This window comes from Mus musculus, chromosome 7 (genome assembly GCF_000001635.26).
Source record: "Mus musculus strain C57BL/6J chromosome 7, GRCm38.p6 C57BL/6J".
Classification (NCBI taxonomy): Eukaryota; Metazoa; Chordata; class Mammalia; order Rodentia; family Muridae; genus Mus; species Mus musculus.
This window is the reverse complement of record NC_000073.6, coordinates 120,494,419-120,514,160: the sequence shown is the minus strand read 5'-3', so window position 1 is coordinate 120,514,160 and position 19,742 is coordinate 120,494,419. Positions and strand designations below refer to the sequence as shown.

General features: G+C 42.5%; 1 protein-coding gene and 1 pseudogene across 3 annotated transcripts in view; both read right to left on the bottom strand.

The window, feature by feature from the left end:
• Positions 1–19,742, bottom strand: part of Abca16 (ATP-binding cassette, sub-family A (ABC1), member 16) — a 135,246-nt gene that overhangs the window by 30,732 nt on the left and 84,772 nt on the right. For all 3 annotated transcript variants that reach the window (NM_001278943.1, XM_006507683.2, NM_001278944.1), the window contains one exon: positions 10,654–10,825. In NM_001278943.1, coding sequence (NP_001265872.1) covers positions 10,654–10,825 — 172 coding nt within the window. The remainder of the gene's footprint in view (positions 1–10,653; positions 10,826–19,742) is intronic.
• Gm9165 (predicted gene 9165) lies at positions 389–9,505 on the bottom strand (annotated as a pseudogene).

Sequence of the window (19,742 nt, the reverse complement as noted above, 5' to 3'; positions counted from 1 at the left end):
AAATATCCTACATCACCTGGGGAGGAAGGGCAGCCATGTTTTATAGAGAATTCCTAAACTCTGATTAGCACCATTCAAAGCTTAGTACTGGTTGTTTGGCTACAAACTGACAAGTCAGGTATGGCGTGAAAGCCAGGACTCAGTGCGGTGGTTACAATTCCTTCTCTTAGGATACCAAGAATCTACAGTCTCAAAGCATGTTGTGACTATGCCTTGGTAGTGGAGAAATGTTAGCATTTAGAGAGAGACAGGTGTCCTGGGAAGAAAGGAGACTTATCCCGCTGTGAAATGCATCTTAATGAGCTGTGGCTAACCCCAGAGAATGCCAGCAGCAAAGAATGTGGGCGTATGACCTGCAGATCTGCGGGAACTGGGGACATTAGCTCTCCGTGGTCACGGTCACCAATTCGGGATGTCTCGGCTGCTGCCTTTTGAGACTGACCAGTTTCATTCTGTCGCTGATGTGTTCTGCAGTAGAAGCCATGTCACTTGGACTCCCAGTTCCATCGGGGTAAACCACGGGGATAGTGAGTCTATCCAGAAGTGATTTTCCAATTGCTTCAATTTCCTCAAACTGTTCCTCATCATTCATTGCTTTAGGCTCTTCTGGGCAGTCTTGCAAAGTCTTTTCAGCATTTGAGTGAAAGGCAATAGCCATCTCCAACCTGTGCACTCTCTCTTCAGATGCGACTGTAAACTGCTTCCACACTCTGGTCAGTCGAGGAAGTGTGTCCCCTGAGGACCGGGAAGTACAGCGCAGAGACTGGCACAGTACAACTGTGGCCTGCAGCAGCTGTCTGCCATAGTCGTAAGTACTCTGGGCAACATCGACAAATGTTCTGTGTTTTTCCAGTAAAAACCTTCGTTTCCTGAGCATCGTCACCCAGCCTGATGTGGGTCTTCAGCAGGGCATCCAGAAGTTCACTCAGCCATTCTACCGCCTGTGAAGCATCCTCTTCACATGTAAACAACTGCGCCATCTGAAGCATCGTCAGCCTCCGCACATCTACTATGGCCTCACATCTTTGTTTCCTAAGTTGCATGTCTTCCATCACTCCTTGTATGTGGTCCACGTTTTCTTTATTTTCTTTTTTTTTTTTTTTTTTTTCCATTTTTTATTAGGTATTTAGCTCATTTACATTTCCAATGCTATACCAAAAGTCCCCCTTACCCACCCACCCCCACTCCCCTACCCACCCACTCCCCCCCTTTGGCCCTGGCGTTCCCCTGTACCGGGGCACACAAAGTCTGCGTGTCCAATGGGCCTCTCTTTCCAGTGATGGCCGACTAGGCCATCTTTTGATACATATGCAGCTAGAGTCAAGAGCTCAGGGGTACTGGTTAGTTCATAATGTTGTTCCACCTATAGGGTTGAAGATCCCTTTAGCTCCTTGGGTACTTTCTCTAGCTCCTCCATTGGGAGCCCTGTGATCCATCCATTAGCTGACTGTGAGCATCCACTTCTGTGTTTGCTAGGCCCCGGCATAGTCTCACAAGAGACAGCTACATCTGGGTCCTTTCAGTAAAATCTTGCTAGTGTATGCAATGGTGTCAGCATTTGGAAGCTGATTATGGGGTGGATCCCTGGATATGGCAGTCTCTACATGGTCCATCCTTTCATCTCAGCTCCATACTTTGTTTCTGTAACTCCTTCCATGGGTGTTTTGTTCCCACTTCTAAGGAGGGGCATAGTGTCCACACTTCAGTCTTCATTTTTCTTGAGTTTCATGTGTCTAGGAAATTGTATCTTATATCGTGGGTATCCTAGGTTTTGGGCTAGTATCCACTTATCAGTGAGTACATATTGTGTGAGTTCCTTTGTGATTGTGTTACCTCACTCAGGATGATGCTCTCCAGGTCCATCCATTTGGCTAGGAATTTCATAAATTCATTCTTTTTAATAGCTGAGTAGTACTCCATTGTGTAGATGTACCACATTTTCTGTATCCATTCCTCTGTTGAGGGGCATCTGGGTTCTTTCCAGTTTCTGGCTATTATAAATAAGGCTGCTATGAACATAGTGGAGCATGTGTCCTTCTTACCAGTTGGGGCTTCTTCTGGATATATGCCCAGGAGAGGTATTGCTGGATCCTCCGGTAGTACTATGTCCAATTTTCTGAGGAACCGCCAGACGGATTTCCAGAGTGGTTGTACAAGCCTGCAATCCCACCAACAATGGAGGAGTGTTCCTCTTTCTCCACATCCTCGCCAGCATCTGCTGTCACCTGAATTTTTGATCTTAGCCATTCTCACTGGTGTGAGGTGGAATCTCAGGGTTGTTTTGATTTGCATTTCCCTGATGATTAAGGATGTTGAACATTTTTTCAGGTGCTTCTCTGCCATTCGGTATTCCTCAGGTGAGAATTCTTTGTTCAGTTCTGAGCCCCATTTTTTAAGGGGGTTATTTGATTTTCTGAGGTCCACCTTCTTGAGTTCTTTATATATGTTGGATATTAGTCCCCTATCTGATTTAGGATAGGTAAAGATCCTTTCCCAGTCTGTTGGTGGTCTTTTTGTCTTATAGACAGTGTCTTTTGCCTTGCAGAAACTTTGGAGTTTCATTAGGTCCCATTTGTCAATTCTCGATCTTACAGCACAAGCCATTGCTGTTCTGTTCAGGAATTTTTCCCCTGTGCCCATATCTTCAAGGCTTTTCCCCACTTTCTCCTCTATAAGTTTCAGTGTCTCTGGTTTTATGTGAAGTTCCTTGATCCACTTAGATTTGACCTTAGTACAAGGAGATAAGTATGGATCGATTCGCATTCTTCTACATGATAACAACCAGTTGTGCCAGCACCAATTGTTGAAAATGCTGTCTTTCTTCCACTGGATGGTTTTGGCTCCCTTGTCGAAGATCAAGTGACCATAGGTGTGTGGGTTCATTTCTGGGTTTTCAATTCTATTCCATTGGTCCACTTGTCTGTCTCTATACCAGTACCATGCAGTTTTTATCACAATTGCTCTGTAGTAAAGCTTTAGGTCAGGCATGGTGATTCCACCAGAGGTTCTTTTATCCTTGAGAAGAGTTTTTGCTATCCTCGGTTTTTTGTTATTCCAGATGAATTTGCAAATTGCTCCTTCTAATTCGTTGAAGAATTGAGTTGGAATTTTAATGGGGATTGCATTGAATCTGTAGATTGCTTTTGGCAAGATAGCCATTTTTACAATGTTGGTCCTGCCAATCCATGAGCATGGGAGATCTTTCCATCTTCTGAGATCTTCTTTAATTTCTTTCTTCAGGGACTTGAAGTTTTTATCATACAGATCTTTCACTTCCTTCGTTAGAGTCACGCCGAGATATTTTATATTATTTGTGGCTATTGAGAAGGGTGTTGTTTCCCTAATTTCTTTCTCAGCCTGTTTATTCTTTGTGTAGAGAAAGGCCATTGACTTGTTTGAGTTAATTTTATATCCAGCTACTTCACCGAAGCTGTTTATCAGGTTTAGGAGTTCTCTGTTGGAATTTTTAGGGTCACTTATATATACTATCATATCATCTGCAAAAAGTGATATTTTGACTTCCTCTTTTCCAATTTGTATCCCCTTGATCTCCTTTTGTTGTCGAATTGCTCTGGCTAATACTTCAAGTACTATGTTGAAAAGGTAGGGAGAAAGTGGGCAGCCTTGTCTAGTCCCTGATTTTAGTGGGATTGCTTCCAGCTTCTCTCCATTTACTTTGATGTTGGCTACTGGTTTGCTGTAGATTGCTTTTATCATGTTTAGGTATGGGCCTTGAATTCCTGATCTTTCCAGAACTTTTATCATGAATGGGTGTTGGATCTTGTCAAATGCTTTTTCTGCATCTAACGAGATGATCATGTGGTTTTTGTCTTTGAGTTTGTTTATATAATGGATTACATTGATGGATTTTCGTATATTAAACCATCCCTGCATCTCTGGAATAAAACCTACTTGGTCAGGATGGATGATTGCTTTAATGTGTTCTTGGATTCGGTTAGCGAGAATTTTATTAAGAATTTTTGCATCGATGTTCATAAGAGAAATTGGTCTGAAGTTCTCTATCTTTGTTGGATCTTTCTGTGGTTTAGGTATCAGAGTAATAGTGGCTTCATAAAATGAGTTGGGTAGAATACCTTCTACTTCTATCTTGTGAAAAAGTTTGTGCAGAACTGGAGTTAGATCTTCTTTGAAGGTCTGATAGAACTCTGCACTAAACCCGTCTGGTCCTGGGCTTTTTTTGGCTGGGAGACTATTAATAACTGCTTCTATTTCTTTATGGGATATGGGACTGTTTAGAAGGTCAACTTGATCCTGATTCAACTTTGGTACCTGGTATCTGTCCAGAAATTTGTCCATTTCGTCCAGGTTTTCCAGTTTTGTTGAGTATAGCCTTTTGTAGAAGGATCTGATGGTGTTTTGGATTTCTTCAGGATCTGTTGTTATGTCTCCCTTTTCATTTCTGATTTTGTTAATTAGGATTTTGTCCCTGTGCCCTTTAGTGAGTCTAGCTAAGGGTTTATCTATCTTGTTGATTTTCTCAAAGAACCAACTCCTCGTTTGGTTAATTCTTTGAATAGTTCTTCTTGTTTCCACTTGGTTGATTTCACCCCTGAGTTTGATTATTTCCTGCCGTCTACTCCTCTTGGGTGAATTTGCTTCCTTTTTTTCTAGAGCTTTTAGATGTGTTGTCAAGCTGCTAGTATGTGCTCTCTCCCGTTTTTTCTTGAAGGCACTCATAGCTATGAGTTTCCCTCTTAGAAATGCTTTCATTGTGTCCCAAAGGTTTGGGTACGTTGTGGCTTCATTTTCATTAAACTCTAAAAAGTCTTTAATTTCTTTCTTTATTCCTTCCTTGACCAAGGTATCATTGAGAAGAGTGTTGTTCAGTTTCCATGTGAATGTTGGCTTTCTGTTATTTATTTTGTTATTGAAGATCAGCCTTAGTGCATGGTGATCTGATAGGATACATGGGACAATTTCAATATTTTTGAATCTGTTGAGGCCTGATTTGTGACCTATTATGTGGTCAATTTTGGAGAAGGTACCATGAGGTGCTGAGAAGAAGGTATATCCTTTTGTTTTAGGATAAAATGTTCTGTAGATATCTGTCAGATCCATTTGTTTCATCACTTCTGTTAGTTTCAGTGTGTCCCTGTTTAGTTTCTGTTTCCATGATCTGTCCATTGGTGAAAGTGGTGTGTTGAAGTCTCCCACTATTATTGTGTGAGGCGCAATGTGTGCTTTGAGCTTTACTAAAGTTTCTTTAGTGAATGTGGCTGCTCTTGTATTTGGAGCATAGATATTCAGAATTGAGAGTTCCTCTTGGAGGATTTTACCTTTGATGAGAATGAAGTGTCCCTCCTTGTCTTTTTTGATGACTTTGGGTTGGAAGTCAATCTTATCAGATATTAGGATGGCTACTCCTGCTTGTTTCTTCATACCATTTGCTTGGAAAATTGTTTTCCAGCCTTTCATTCTGAGGTAGTGTCTATCTTTTTCTCTGAGATGAGTTTCCTGTAAGCAGCAAAATGTTGGGTCTTGTTTGTGTAGCCAGTTTGTTAGTCTATGTCTTTTTATTGGCGAGTTGAGACCATTGATGTTAAGAGATATTAAGGAAAAGTAATTGTTGCTTCCTGTTATTTTAGTTGTTAAAGGTGGCATTCTGTTCTTGTGGCTGTCTTCTTTTAGGTTTGTTGAGGGATTACCTTCTTGTTTTTTCTAGGGCGTTGTTCCCGTTCTTGTATTGGTTTTTTTCTGTTATTATCCTTTGAAGGGCTGGATTCGTGGAGAGATAATGCGTGAATTTGGTTTTGTCGTGGAATACTTTGGTTTCTCCCTCTATGATAATTGAGAGTTTGGCTGGGTATAGTAGCCTGGGCTGCAGTTTGTGTTCTCTTAGTGTCTGTATAACATCTGTCCAGGCTCTTCTGGCTTTCATAGTCTCTGGTGAAAAATCTGGTGTAATTCTGATAGGCTTGCCTTTATATGTTACTTGACCTTTTTCCCTTACTGCTTTTAGTATTCTATCTTTATTTAGTGCATTTGATGTTCTGATTATTATGTGTCGGGAGGAATTTCTTTTCTGGTCCAGTCTATTTGGAGTTCTGTAGGCTTCTTGTATGTTCATATGCATCTCATTCTTTAGATTTGGGAAGTTTTCTTCAATAATTTTGTTGAAGATGTTTGCTGGACCTTTGAGTTGAAAATCTTCATTCTCATCCACTCCTATTATCCGTACGTTTGGTCTTCTTATTGTGTCCTGGATTTCCTGGATATTTTGAGTTAGGATCTTTTTGCATTTTCCATTTTCTTTGATTGTTGTGCCGATGTTCTCTATGGAATCTTCTGCACCTGAGATTCTCTCTTCCATCTCTTGTATTCTGTTGCTGATGCTCAAATCTATGGTTCCAGATTTCTTTCCTAGGGTTTCTATCTCTAGTGTTGCCTCGCTTTGAGTTTTCTTTATTGTGTCTACTTCCCTTTTTAGGTCTAGTATGGTTTTGTTCATTTCCATCACCTGTTTGTATGTTTTTTCCTCTTTTTCTGTAAGGACTTCTACCTGTTTGATTGTGTTTTCCTGTTTTTCTTTAAGGACTTGTAACTCTTTAGCAGTGTTCTCCTGTATTTCTTTAAGTGATTTATTAAAGTCCTTCTTGATGTCCTCTACCATCATCATGAGATAAGCTTTTAAATCTAGGTCTAGGTTCTCAGGTGTGTTGGGGTCCCCTGGACTGGGCGAAGTGGGTGTGCTGGGTTCTGGTGATGGTGAGTGGTCTTGGTTCCTGTTAGTAAGATTCCTCCGTTTACCTTTCGCCATCTGGTAATCTCTGGAGTTAGTAGTTATAGTTGACTCTGTTTAGAGATTGTTCTTCTGGTGATTCTGTTACCGTCTATCAGCAGACCTGGGAGACAGATTCTCTCCTCTGAGTTTCAGTGCTCAGAGCACTCTCTGCTGGCAAGCTCTCTTACAGGGAAGGTGCGCAGATATCTTGTATTTGGACCTCCTCCTGGCCGAAGAAGATGGCCCAAAACAGGACCTTTCTCAGACACTGTGTTGCTTTGGCAGTTCCCAGGTGGTACAGACTCTCACCTAAGCAGACTAAATTCCTAAGTTCCTTGGAGTCCCGGGACCAAGATGGCGACCGCTGCTGCTGTGGCTTAGGCCGCCTCCCCAGCCGGGTGGGCACCTGTCCTCCGGTCCGGAAGGTGGCCGGCTGTCCCCGGCCCACAAAGGGTGCTGCCTCAGCGCCTCTGTGCTTCCGCCTGTTCCAGAAGCTGTCAGGTTCTCTGGCGCACCCTCTCACCTGTTCAGACTAATTTCCTAAGTTCGGCGGGTCTCGGACCAAGATGGCGACCGCTGCTGCTGTGGCTTAGGCCGCCTCCCCAGCCGGGCGGGCACCTGTCCTCCGGTCCGGACGGTGGCTGGCTGTCCCCGGCCCACAAAGGGTGCTGCCTCAGCGCCTCTGTGCTTCTGCCTGTTCCAGAAGCTGTCAGGTTCTCTGGCGCACCCTCTCACCTGTTCAGACTAATTTCCTAAGTTCGGCGGGTCTCGGATCAAGATGGCGACCGCTGCTGCTGTGCTTAAGGCGACTCCCCAGCGGGCGGGCACCTGTCCCCGGTTCGGACGGTGGCTTGGCTGTCCCCGGCCCACAAAGGGTGCTGCCTCAGCGCCTCTGCTGTCCGCCTGTTCCAGAAGCTGTCAGGTTCTCTGGCGCACCCTCTCACCTGTTCAGACTAATTTCCTAAGTTCGGCGGGTCCCGGACCAAGATGGCGACCGCTGCTGCTGTGGCTTAGGTCGCCTCCCCAGCCGGGCGGGCACCTGTCCTCCGGTCCGGAAGGTGGCCGGCTGTCCCCGGCCCACACAGGGTGCTGCCTCAGCCCCTCTGTGCTTCTGCCTGTTCCAGAGGCTGTCAGGTTCTCTGGCGCACCCTCTCGCCTGTTCAGACTAATTTCCTAAGTTCGGCGGGTCCCGGACCAAGATGGCGACCGCTGCTGCTGTGGCTTAGGCCGCCTCCCCAGCCGGGCGGGCACCTGTCCTCCGGTCCGGAAGGTGGCCGGCTGTCCCCGGCCCACAAAGGGTGCTGCCTCAGCGCCTCTGTGCTTCTGCCTGTTCCAGAAGCTGTCAGGTTCTCTGGCGCACCCTCTCACCTGTTCAGACTAATTTCCTAAGTTCGGCGGGTCTCCTTCTTTATTTTCAATAGTTACATCCGTGCCATAGGCCCAGGAAGCCTGGTTGGAGATCTGATCCAGGAGACCTTGACCTTTTTCTCGTAAGCCTTGCAATCCTACATCAACACTTTTCAGCTTCTCTTCAAGCAGTTTTAAAGTTTGCTGAATCGATGCTCCATCAGCGGTGCTACGTCTACGCACAACATCCCTAATAAGCCGTCCAACTGCTGAGACAAATCTTGGGCCACACCATGAAATTCCAAAGCTGCCTGCAGGTTTTGCCTAAATTCTAGCTGACTGGCCTGTAGATAGCAAATGCTAAGCTGTTGCTGTAGAGACTTCAACTCCACAAGATCTTCCTCATCTCCCTCGTTTAAGAGTGCTGCAATCTGCTGGTTAAGCTCCACGTATACTGCGAACCACTCGCTGTGTTGGCTCTCCATCTCCTCATGCTTCTGTTGCAGGGCCTGGGAGGCCCTGATCGAGTTGCCAATGCCCCACTGTGCTCTCAGTTGCTCAGACCCAGGCCCTTTAAGCCAGTTCACAACCTGCATCACCTTCTGCTGGATCTCCTCCAGCTGTGTGCACTTACTGCGCTGCCTGCAGACTTCCTGGTAGCGCGTGTACTGCTCCCGGAGTGAGTCCAGTAACTTCATAACCTGCGGCTGTGCCAGCAGCTCGTCATCCATAGGCGACCACTAAATTGACGCTGCTGTAATTCAGATAACAACTCATGCCCTGTCTGAAGAACTGTCTCAGGATCAACGGATGGAAAATTTTTTTATTAAATCCACAGACCTTTCTTTCTCTTGCTCATTCCCCTTATCACTTCCATTGTTAATCAGAGCAAGTTCATCTAGCAATGATGTAGACTCCTTTGTAAACTTCTCAAAGACCAGCCTCTTATTCAGCCAGTCCATGTGGTCATAGGTGAGACTCCCACCAAAGTCTTCTGTCAACTGGCATGGCTCTATGAAACGCGTCAACTTATTGGCGGACACTAAAATAAGCTCAAAGCCAAGTCTATTCTTTTCTTTCCAAAAACAAAAGTGTGTTACTTTCTTATCCCAGAATTCATCTGGCTTCACTACACAAACAAGGGATACCTCGGCTGGAACAACATTCTGCAGCATTAAGACCACTGTCTTCACCACATTCCACTGAGACTTCCTGCCATCCACGAGCACAGTGAATCCTGTGGCCTTACATTTCCCACTTGGAATGCTGAGAATCCAAAGTGACACTCAGCTCATCCATATTTGTCTGTTCAAGGCATAACGGAATTGTCAAGATGAGTCCACTGCGTCTGTCCTTTCCTCCTGAAAGGAAGGCCAGCTTCTTCTTCAGAATGGGCAACATCACCGAGGCCTCCATTTCACGTCCTTGCCTCTGGCTGGCCCGGGCCGGGCTGGCGGGCGTTGGGGACGACACGGGGACGCCAGCGCAGCGGGCAGAGAGCTGGCCAAGGCGGGAGGGAGGTGGGCCGGGGGCGGAGCGGCCCCAGCGGGGGGCCCGCGGCAAACCGCTGCCCGGCCCTTTGTGCGTCAGGCTGGGGGCGGTGGCGCGGGTGGCCCAGCCACCTCCCGGCACCCGCGGCCTGGCTCCGTCCGAGCGACCTCCCAAAGTAAATAATTTATTTGTGCACTATTAATTTAAAGCATTAAGACCTGGCTTCTAACTATAGTAAAACCCTTAAGATCATTTTGTGTGTGTGTGGGGGGGGGGGGGGGAGGGCAGTGCTAGGAGCAAACTCTTACACATACTAGGCAAGCACTCGGATTATGCCCCTAATCCCAAGATTCTCTTTATTAAGACATTAAAAAAAATTTAAGTTAAAAATGGAAAATCAGGTCAGGTGTAGTGGCACATGCCTTTAATTCCAGCACTTGTGAGGCAAAAACAAGCAGGCATCTCTTAGTTTGAGGCCAGCCTGGTTTATACAGAGCGCTCCTGGCCATCCAAGACTACATAGTGAGACCCTGTTTCAAAATAAAATGAACAAGACACACAAATGTTGGATTTTTCCCATGTTTTTATTTACTATATAATCTTTCTTTCTTCACTTTGAACACTCCTCACAAAATGATATTATTTTGCCAGGCACACATAATGTTATTTAGAGAGGAATTACTTGATCAACAAATGCCTTCTGAACATGGTAGTTATAATTCTTTAGTTATAACTGAACAAAGGGAGATTTTCTAATGAGAACTTTAGAAAAGGGATTCTGAGAAATAGTGGTGAGAGGAGCAGCTGGGATTTTTATCTACAGCTCTTTCATATCAAGTCCCATAGATTAATCCATTTCTAGTTGGATAGACTGGAAGCATCTTTTAAGTTTAGACATTAAAAAATATGATATACCAAAGGAAAAATGCTATCAATTTGACAGTAGGATGGGACATGGAAGAAGGTGGTGAAAGAGAACTTGTGAGGGGCTAGAAAGAGGAAAGAGAAGGGTAAATTGACATAACTATATTTTAAATAAAATATATAAAATTTACTAAATGTAATATGCTTACCCCAGTGTTAAATTTAACAGTAGCAATTTCACTCAAATAGGGAAAATTTGGTTTGCTATAATTTATGGGCATATTCACATTCTGCTGCTCATCTTGTCTCATCTTTCTGTATGCCAAGTAATATGGTTGGATAGTTTGAATACTCTTTTGAGGAGTTGCCAGCTTATTGACCCTAAACATGTATAGATACACAAAAGAACACAATGTATTTCCTTTTATAGTAATGCATTTCTGTATTAATTATGAAAATATTATGAATGAAAAATTATGAATTTCTATATTAATTATGAATTTCTGAATTAATGTATTTCTGATCATGGTCTGAAATTACTTTGCTTCAAAATTATGAAGCCAGCCTATAAAATAAAATAATATAGAGTGTTGATATTGTTCTTGGTTGCCTCCCAGAACTTGAAAATAAGCCCTAAGAGCTAAAGACACTACATACTTTGGACACAGGATTTAGAAAATTGAGCTGGAACTGACCTGGAAGACTCATACCAAGGACTAGCTCTCACAGTAATAGAAAAAGCTATTCAAGATGTCAAGAATAAAAAAGGAATCAATTATCCTGTGCAGCTGTAAAAGCTCCAAAGCACAATGATAAGCTTGGCCAGATACCCCCAAGGGTACAATAGTGGTACTTATATCTTGGGGGCAACTAACAACTATCTAATTGGATTTAAGTATGCTTGATAGGAGAGAATTCATGCCTTGTGCTGAAAACCTAGCCAACTACTTGAGGAGAACTCACTATAGCCACTTCCCCAAACCATGATTCCCAACTACATTCTGTACACCTATCCTTATAACCACAGATAACTGTAGTTCTCAACCTCATCAACAAAGTTTATTTTAGCAGATAAAGACCATTACAAACATGTGCAACTGGTTGAAATGCAGAGAAAAAAATTGTAGAGTGCCCATCCTCAGTTGATACATCTATAACACAACTGCTACATCTAAGGCTCAGGGAACAGCACAGAAGATGAGGTGGAAAAACTGTAAGAGACAAAGGAACAGGATATCTGCTGTGTGACAGTGTCTTCTATATATGGTAGGGAGTTGTATCCATGAAACCTTAACATTTATGGCTGCCTAAACAAGCCCTGCATAATTAGTACACCAGTCGATATGTCTTTGTGGATTTGAGAAATCTCACAAAGCCCCACTCTTAAAGAGCTATATTCAGTCAATGACTGATAAAAGAGGGAAAATACTACATCCAGGAATGAGGCCCCTGATAGGTTATCCAATCCTGAGTGTTCACTCAGGAGAGAGAGAGAGAGAGAGAGAGAGAGAGAGAGAGAGAGAGAGAATGTATGTATGTATGTATGTATGTATGTATGTATGTATGTATGTATATCTGTAAATTATATATATATGTAATAATAAAGACAAGGTTGTAAATTTGAGAGTAGGAAAGGGAGGAATTGAATGAGAGAGAATATGGCTGGAAACGATGTAAATAAAGTATTTACTCATGAAATTATGAAAAAAGTTTAAAAGAAAAAGACGTGTATTAAGAATTAGTGCTTCTGGTTGGGTGTGGAGTCGGCAGACACTCCCAAGGTCCCCTAGAGGACTTTCCACGCAATCTTAGGACAACCGATGAGTGGAACACAACTTCTGTTCCAATCCAATTGCACAGGACCTGAGACAGCATTAGGGAAGCAGAAAACCCAGCCTGACCAGGGTCACAAGGCCCTTCCGGTCAGCGCCAGCACTGGGTCACCTTGGGTGCACAGTTGGCAGACACCCCCAAGGTCCCCTAGAGGACTCTCCATGCTATCTTGGGACCACCAAGATTGTCATATGGTGAAAGGCAAACGTAAGAATCTTACTAACAGAAACCAAGACCACTCACAATCATCAGAATGCAGCACTCCCACCTCACCCAGTCCTGGGCACCCCAACACACCAAAAAGCTAGACCCAGATTTAAAAGGATATCTCATGATGATGGTAGAGGACATCAAGAAGGACTTTATTAACTCACTTAAAGAAATACAGGAGAACACTGCTAAAGAGTTACAAGTCCTTAAAGAAAAACAGGAAAACACAAACAAACAAGTAGAAGTCCTTAAAGAAAAACAGGAAAACACATTCAAACAGGTGATGGAAATGAACAAAACCATACTAGTCCTAAAAAGGGACGTAGACACAATAAAGAAAACCCAAAGTGAGGCAACACTGGAGATAGAAACCCTAGGAAAGAAATCTGGAACCACAGATGCGAGCATCAGCAACAGAATACAGAAGATGGAAGAGAGAATCTCAGGTACAGAAGATCCCATAGAGAACATCGGCACAACAATCAAAGAAAATGCAAAATTCAAAAAGGTTCTAACTCAAAACATCCAGGAAATCCAGGACACAATGAGAAGACCAAACCTACGGATAATAGGAGTTGATGAGAATGAAGATTTTCAACTAAAAGGGCCAGCAAATATCATCAACAAAATTATAGAAGAAAACTTCCCAAACCTAAAGAAAGACATGACCATGATCATACAAGAAGCCTACAGAAATGCAAATAGACTGGACCAGAAAAGAAATTCCTCCCGACACATAAAAATCAGAACAACAAATGCACTAAATAGAGATAGAATATTAAAAGCAGTAAGGGAAAAAGGTCAAGTAACATATAAAGGCAGGCCTATCAGAATTACAGCAGACTTTTAACCAGAGACTATGAAAGCCAGAAGAGCCTGGACAGGTTATACAGACACTACGAGAACACAAATGCCAGCCAAGGTACTATACCCAGCCAAACTCTCAATTACCATACATGGAGAAACCAAAGTATTCCATGACAAAACCAAATTCACACATTATCTTTCCACGAATCCAGCCCTTCAAAGGATAATAACAGAAAAAAAAACAATACAAGGATGGAAACCACGCCCTAGAAAAAGCAAGAAAGTAATCCCTCACCAAACCAAAAATAAGACAGTGACAAGAACAGAATGCCAACTCTAACAACAAAAATAATAGGAAGCAACAATTACTTTTCCTTAATATCTCTTAATATCAATGGACTCAATTCCCCAATAAAAAGACATAGACTAACAGACTGGCTACACAAACAGGACCCAACATTCTGCTGCTTACAGGGAACCCATCTCAGGCAAAAAGACAGACACTACCTCAGAGTGAAAGGCCGGAAAACAATTTTCCAAGCAAATGGTCTGAAGAAACAAGCTGCAGTAGCCATTCTAATATCGAATAAAATTGACTTCCAAACCAAAGTTATCAAAAAAGACATGAAGGGACACTTCATACTCATCAAAAGTAAAATCCTCCAAGAGGAACTCTCAATTCTGAATATCTATGCTCCAAATACAAGGGCAGTCACGTTCATTAAAGACACTTTAGTAAAGCTCAAAGTACACATTGCACCTCACACAATAATAGTGGGAGACTTCAACACACCACTTTCATCAATGGACAGATCATGGAAAAAGAAACTAAACAGGGACACAGTGAAACTAACAGAAGGTATGAAACAAATGGACTTAACAAATATCTACAGAACATTTTATCCTAAAACAAAAGGATATACCTTCTTCTCAGCACCTCATGGGACCTTCTCCAAAATTGACCATATAAATTGGCCACAAAACAGGCCTCAACAGACTTTTAGAGTTTAATGAAAATGAAGCCACAACATACCCAAACTTATGGGTCACAATGAAAGCATTACTAAGAGGGAAACTCATAGTTCTGAGTGCCTCCAAAAAGAAATTAGAGAGAGCACACAATATCAGCTTGACAACACACCTAAAAGCTCTAGAACAAAAGGAAGCAAATTCACCCAAGAGGAGTAGAAGGCAGGAAATAATCAAACTCAGGGGCGAAATCAACCAAGTGGAAACAAGAAGAACTATTCAAAGAATCAACCAATTGAGGAGCTGGTTCTTTGAGAAAATCAACAAGATAGATAAACCCTTAGCCAGACTCACGAGAGGGCACAGGGACAGCATCCTAATTAACAAAATCAGAAATGAAAAGGGAGACATAACAACAGATCCTGAAGAAATCCAAAACACCATCAGATCCTTCTACAAAAGGCTATACTCAACAAAACTGGAAAACCTGGACGAAATGAACAAATTTCTAGACAGATACCAGGTACCAAAGTTAAATCAGGATCAAGTTAATGATCTAAACAGTCCCATATCCCCTAAAGAAATAGAAGCAGTCATTAATAGTCTCCCAACCAAAAAATGCCCAGGACTAGATGGGGTTAGTGCAGAGTTCTATCAGACCTTCGAAGAAGATCTAATTCCAGTTCTGCACAAACTATTCCACAAAATAGAAGTAGATGGTACTCTACCCAACTCATTCTATGAAGCCACAATTACTCTGATACCTAAACCACAATAAGATCCAACAAAGATAGAGAACTTCAGACCATTTTCCCTCATGAATATTGATGCAAAAATACTCAATAAAATTCTAGCTAACCGAATCCAAGAACACATTAAAACAATCATCCATCCTGACCAAGTAGGTTTTATTCCAGGGATGCAGGGATGGTTTAATATATGGAAATCCATCAACGTAATCCATTATATAAACAAAAGCAAAGACAAAAACCACATGATCATCTTGTTAGATGCAGAGAAAGCATTTGACAAAATCCAACACCCATTTATGATAAAAGTCTTGGAAAGATCAGGAATTCAAGGCCCATACCTAAACATGATAAAAGCAATCTACAGCAAACCAGTAGCCAACCTCAAAGTAAATGGTAAGAAGCTGGAAGTAATCCCACTAAAATCAGGGACTAGACAAGGCTGCCCACTTTCTCCCTACCTATTCAACAGTGTACTTGAAGTCCTAGTCAGAGCAATTCAACAAGAGAAGATCAAGGGGATACAAATTGGAAAGGAAGAAGTCAAAATATCACTTTTTGCAGATGATATGATAGAATATATAAGTGACCCTAAAAATTCCACCAGAGAACTCCTAAACCTGATAAACAGCTTTGGTGAAGTAGCTGGATATAAAATTAACTCAAACAAGTCAATGGCCTTTCTCTACACAAAGAATGAACAGGCTGAGAAAGAAATTAGGGAAACAACACCCTTCACAATAGTCACAAATAATATAAAATACCTTGGCGTGACTCTAACTAAGGAAGTGAAAGATCTGTATGATAAGAACTTCAAGTCTCTGAAGAAAGAAATTAAATAAGATCTCAGAAGATGGAAAGATCTCCCATGCTCATGGATTGGCAGGATCAATATAGTAAAAATGGCTATCTTGCCAAAAGTAATCTCCAGATTCAATGCAATCCCCATCAAAATTCCAAATTAATTCTTCAACAAATTAGAAATGGCAATCTGCAAATTCATCTGGAATAACAAAAAACCTAGGGTAGCAAAAACTCTTCTCAAGGATAAAAGAACCTCTGGTGGAATCAACATGCCTGATCTAAAGCTTTACTACAGAGCAATTGTGATAAAAACTGCATGGTACTGGTATAGTGACAGACAAGTAGACCAATGGAATAGAATTGAAGACCCAGAAATGAACCCACACACCTATGGTCACTTGATCTTCAACAAGGGAGCTAAAACCATCCAGTGGAACAAAGACAGCATTTTCAACAAATGGTGCTGGCACAACTGGTGGTTATCGTGTAGAAGAATGCAAATTGATCCATTCCTATCTCCTTGTACCAAGGTCAAATCTAAGTCTATCAAGGAGCTTCACATAAAACCAGACACTGAAACTTATAGAGGAGAAAGTGGGGAAAAGCCTCGAAGATATGGGCACAGGGGGAAAATTCCTGAATAGAACAGCAATGGCTTGTGCTGTAAGATCGAGAATTGACAAATGGGACCTCGTGAAACTGCAAAGCTTCTGTAAGGCAAAAGACACCGTCAATAAGACAAAAAGGCCACCAACAGATTGGGAAAGGATCTTTACCTATCCTAAATAAGATAGAGGACTAATATCCAATATATATAAAGTATTCAAGAAGGTGGACTCCAGAAAATCAAATAACCCCATTAAAAATGGGGCTCAGAGCTAAACAAAGAATTCTCACCTAAGGAATACAGAATGGCTGAGAAACACCTGAAAAAATGTTCAGCATCCTTAATCATCAGGGAAATGAAAATTAAAACAACCCTGAGATTACATCTCAAACCAGTCAGAATAGCTAAGATCAAAAATTTAGTTGACAGCAGATGCTGGCGAGGATGTGGAGAAAGAGGAACAGTCCTCCATTGCTGGTGGTATTGCAAGCTTGTACAAACACTCTGGTAATCAGTCTGGTGGTTCCTCAGAAAATTGGACATAGTACTACCGGAGGATCCAGCAATACCTCTCCTGGGTATATATCTAGAAGATGTTCCAACTAGTAAGAAAGACACATGCTCCACTATGTTCATAGCAGCCTTATTTATAATAGCCAGAAGCTGGAAAGAACCCAGATGTCCCTCAACAGAGGAATGGATACAGAAAATGTGGTACATTTACACAATGGAGTACTACTCAGTTATTAAAAAGAATGAATTTATGAAATTCCTAGGCAAATGGATGGACCTGAAGGGCATCATCCTGAGTGAGGTAACCTAATCACAAAAGAACTCACTTGATATATACTCACTGAATATGGATATTAGCCCAGAAACTTAGAATACCCAAGATATAAGTTACAATTTGCAAAACACATGAAACTCAAGAAGAACGAAGATGAAAGTGTGGACACTTTTCCCCTTCTTAGAATTGTGAACAAAACACCCATGGAAGGAGTTACAGAGACAAAGTTTTGAGCTGAGAGGAAAGGATGGACCATTTAGAGACTGACATACCCTGGGATCCATCCCATAATCAGCCTCCAAACGCTGACATCATTGCATACACTAGCAAGATTTTGCTGAAAGGACCCAGATATAGCTGTCTCCTGTGAGGCTATGCTGGGGCCTATCAAACACAGAAGTGGATGCTCACAGTCACCTATTGGATGGATCACAGGGCCCCCCAATGAAGGAGCTAGAGAAAGTACTCAAGGAGCTAAAGGGGTCTGCAACCCTATAGGTGGAACAACACTATGAACTAACCAGTACCTCTCCAAAGCTCTTGTCTCTAGCTGCATATGTATCAGAAGATGGCCTAGTCGGCCATCCTTGGCAAGTGAGGCCCTTTGTTCTTGCAAACTTGATATACCTCAGTAAAGGGGAATGCCAGGGCCAAGAAGTGGGAGTGGGTGGGTAGGGGAGTGGAGGGGAAGTTTATGGGGGACTTTTGGGATAGCATTGGAAATGTAAATGAAGAAAATACTTAACTAAAAAAAAGGAAAAAAAAGCATCACTGCTCCCATGAAGACACCATATCCTGACCCATTCTAGAGGATTTGCTGCAGTCAGAGCAGCTGGTAAGAACCTCCCCACACCTGAAGTCTCAGAGCTGCTTCTAGGAGCCTGGTTGTCTTGGGATCCATCATCCACCAACCTCCCTGCCCCTAATACCACTCCCCTTCTGCCCCTTCCACTCAGTCCTTTCTGCTGGGTCAGACTCCTAGCTGGTCTGCTCCTGTGAAGACACCATATCCTGACCCATCCTAGAGGATCAGTTGCAGTCGAGCAGTTGACACCACAGCTTGAAGACATGCAGAGCAACTGATCCGACAGACTGAATGCTTCCCTGGAGTTCTGTTGCACACAGGGAAATAGAAACCACAGTCCATAGGACCCTGGAGAACATCTTCACACAGGACAACAGCTTGACTGCCCCACTGAAGTCCCCACAGTCTGAAGGTGTCCCAGGAGATCTACTGCAGCCAGGGCAACAGATCAACAGCTTCTCTGTTCCTGTCAAGAGCCCCCAGTTGGAAGGCCTCACAGGAGGTCTGATACAGCCAGGGTTGCAGGCCTATGAGGAGACCTGAAGCAACTCAGGGACAAAAGAGGCAGACTTCAGATAGAGTCACCCAGACCAACAAACACTAGGGATATCCAGATGGTGAGAGACAAGCACAAGATCATAAGCAACAGAAGCCAATAAACATAGACATCATCGAACCCAGTTCTCCCACCATAGCAAGCCCTGAATACACCAACACATCTGAAAATCAGCAATCTGTTTTAAAATACTATCTCATGAAGATAATAGAGTCCTTTAAGGAGGAAATCTATAACTCACTGAAAGAAACACAGGAAAACAAAAGTAAACAGGTTAAGGAATTGAATAAAGTGGTCCAAGACCTAAAAGTGGAAGTAGAAACAATGAAGAAAACACAAATGGAGGCCAACCTGAAAATGGAAAACCTGACCTAGGAAAGAGGTCAGGAATTACAGATGTAAGTATCACCAACAGAATACAAGAGATAGAAGAGAGAATCTCAGGTGTAGAAGATACTGTAGAAGAGATCGACACGACTGTCAAAGAAAATTCAAAACGTAAAAATCTCCTAACCCAAATCACCCAGGAAATTCAGGACACAATGAAAAGACCAAATCTAAGAATAATCAGAATAGAGAAGAATGAAGATTCCTAGCTCAAAGGACCTGAAAATGTCTTCAAAAAAATCATAGAAGAAAATTTCCCAAACCTAAAGAGATGGGCATAATGGTACAAGAAGCCTACGGAACACCAAATAAATGGGACCAGAAAAGAAAATCCTGTCATCACATAATAATCAAAACACTAAATGCACAGAACAAAGAAAGAGTATTAAAAGCTGCAAGGGAAAAGGGCCAAGTAACATACAAAGGTAGACCTATCAGAATTACACCAGACTTCTCAAGAGAGACTATGAAAGCCAGAAGAGCCTGGACAGAGGTCATGCAGACTCTAAGAGAACACAAATGCCAGCCCAGGATACTAACCGAGCAAAACTCTCAATCAACATAGATGGAGAAACCAAAACATTCCAGGACAAACCCAAATTCAAACAGTATCTATCTATCAATCCAGTACTACAGAGGATCCTAGAAGGAAAACTCCAACACAAGGAAGGTACCTGCACAAAGAAAGGACAAGATAATTAAGCATCTCACAACAAAGCCAAAAGGAAAGAACCACAAGAACATAAAGCCACCTACAAAAATAAACATATCAGGAACCAATAGT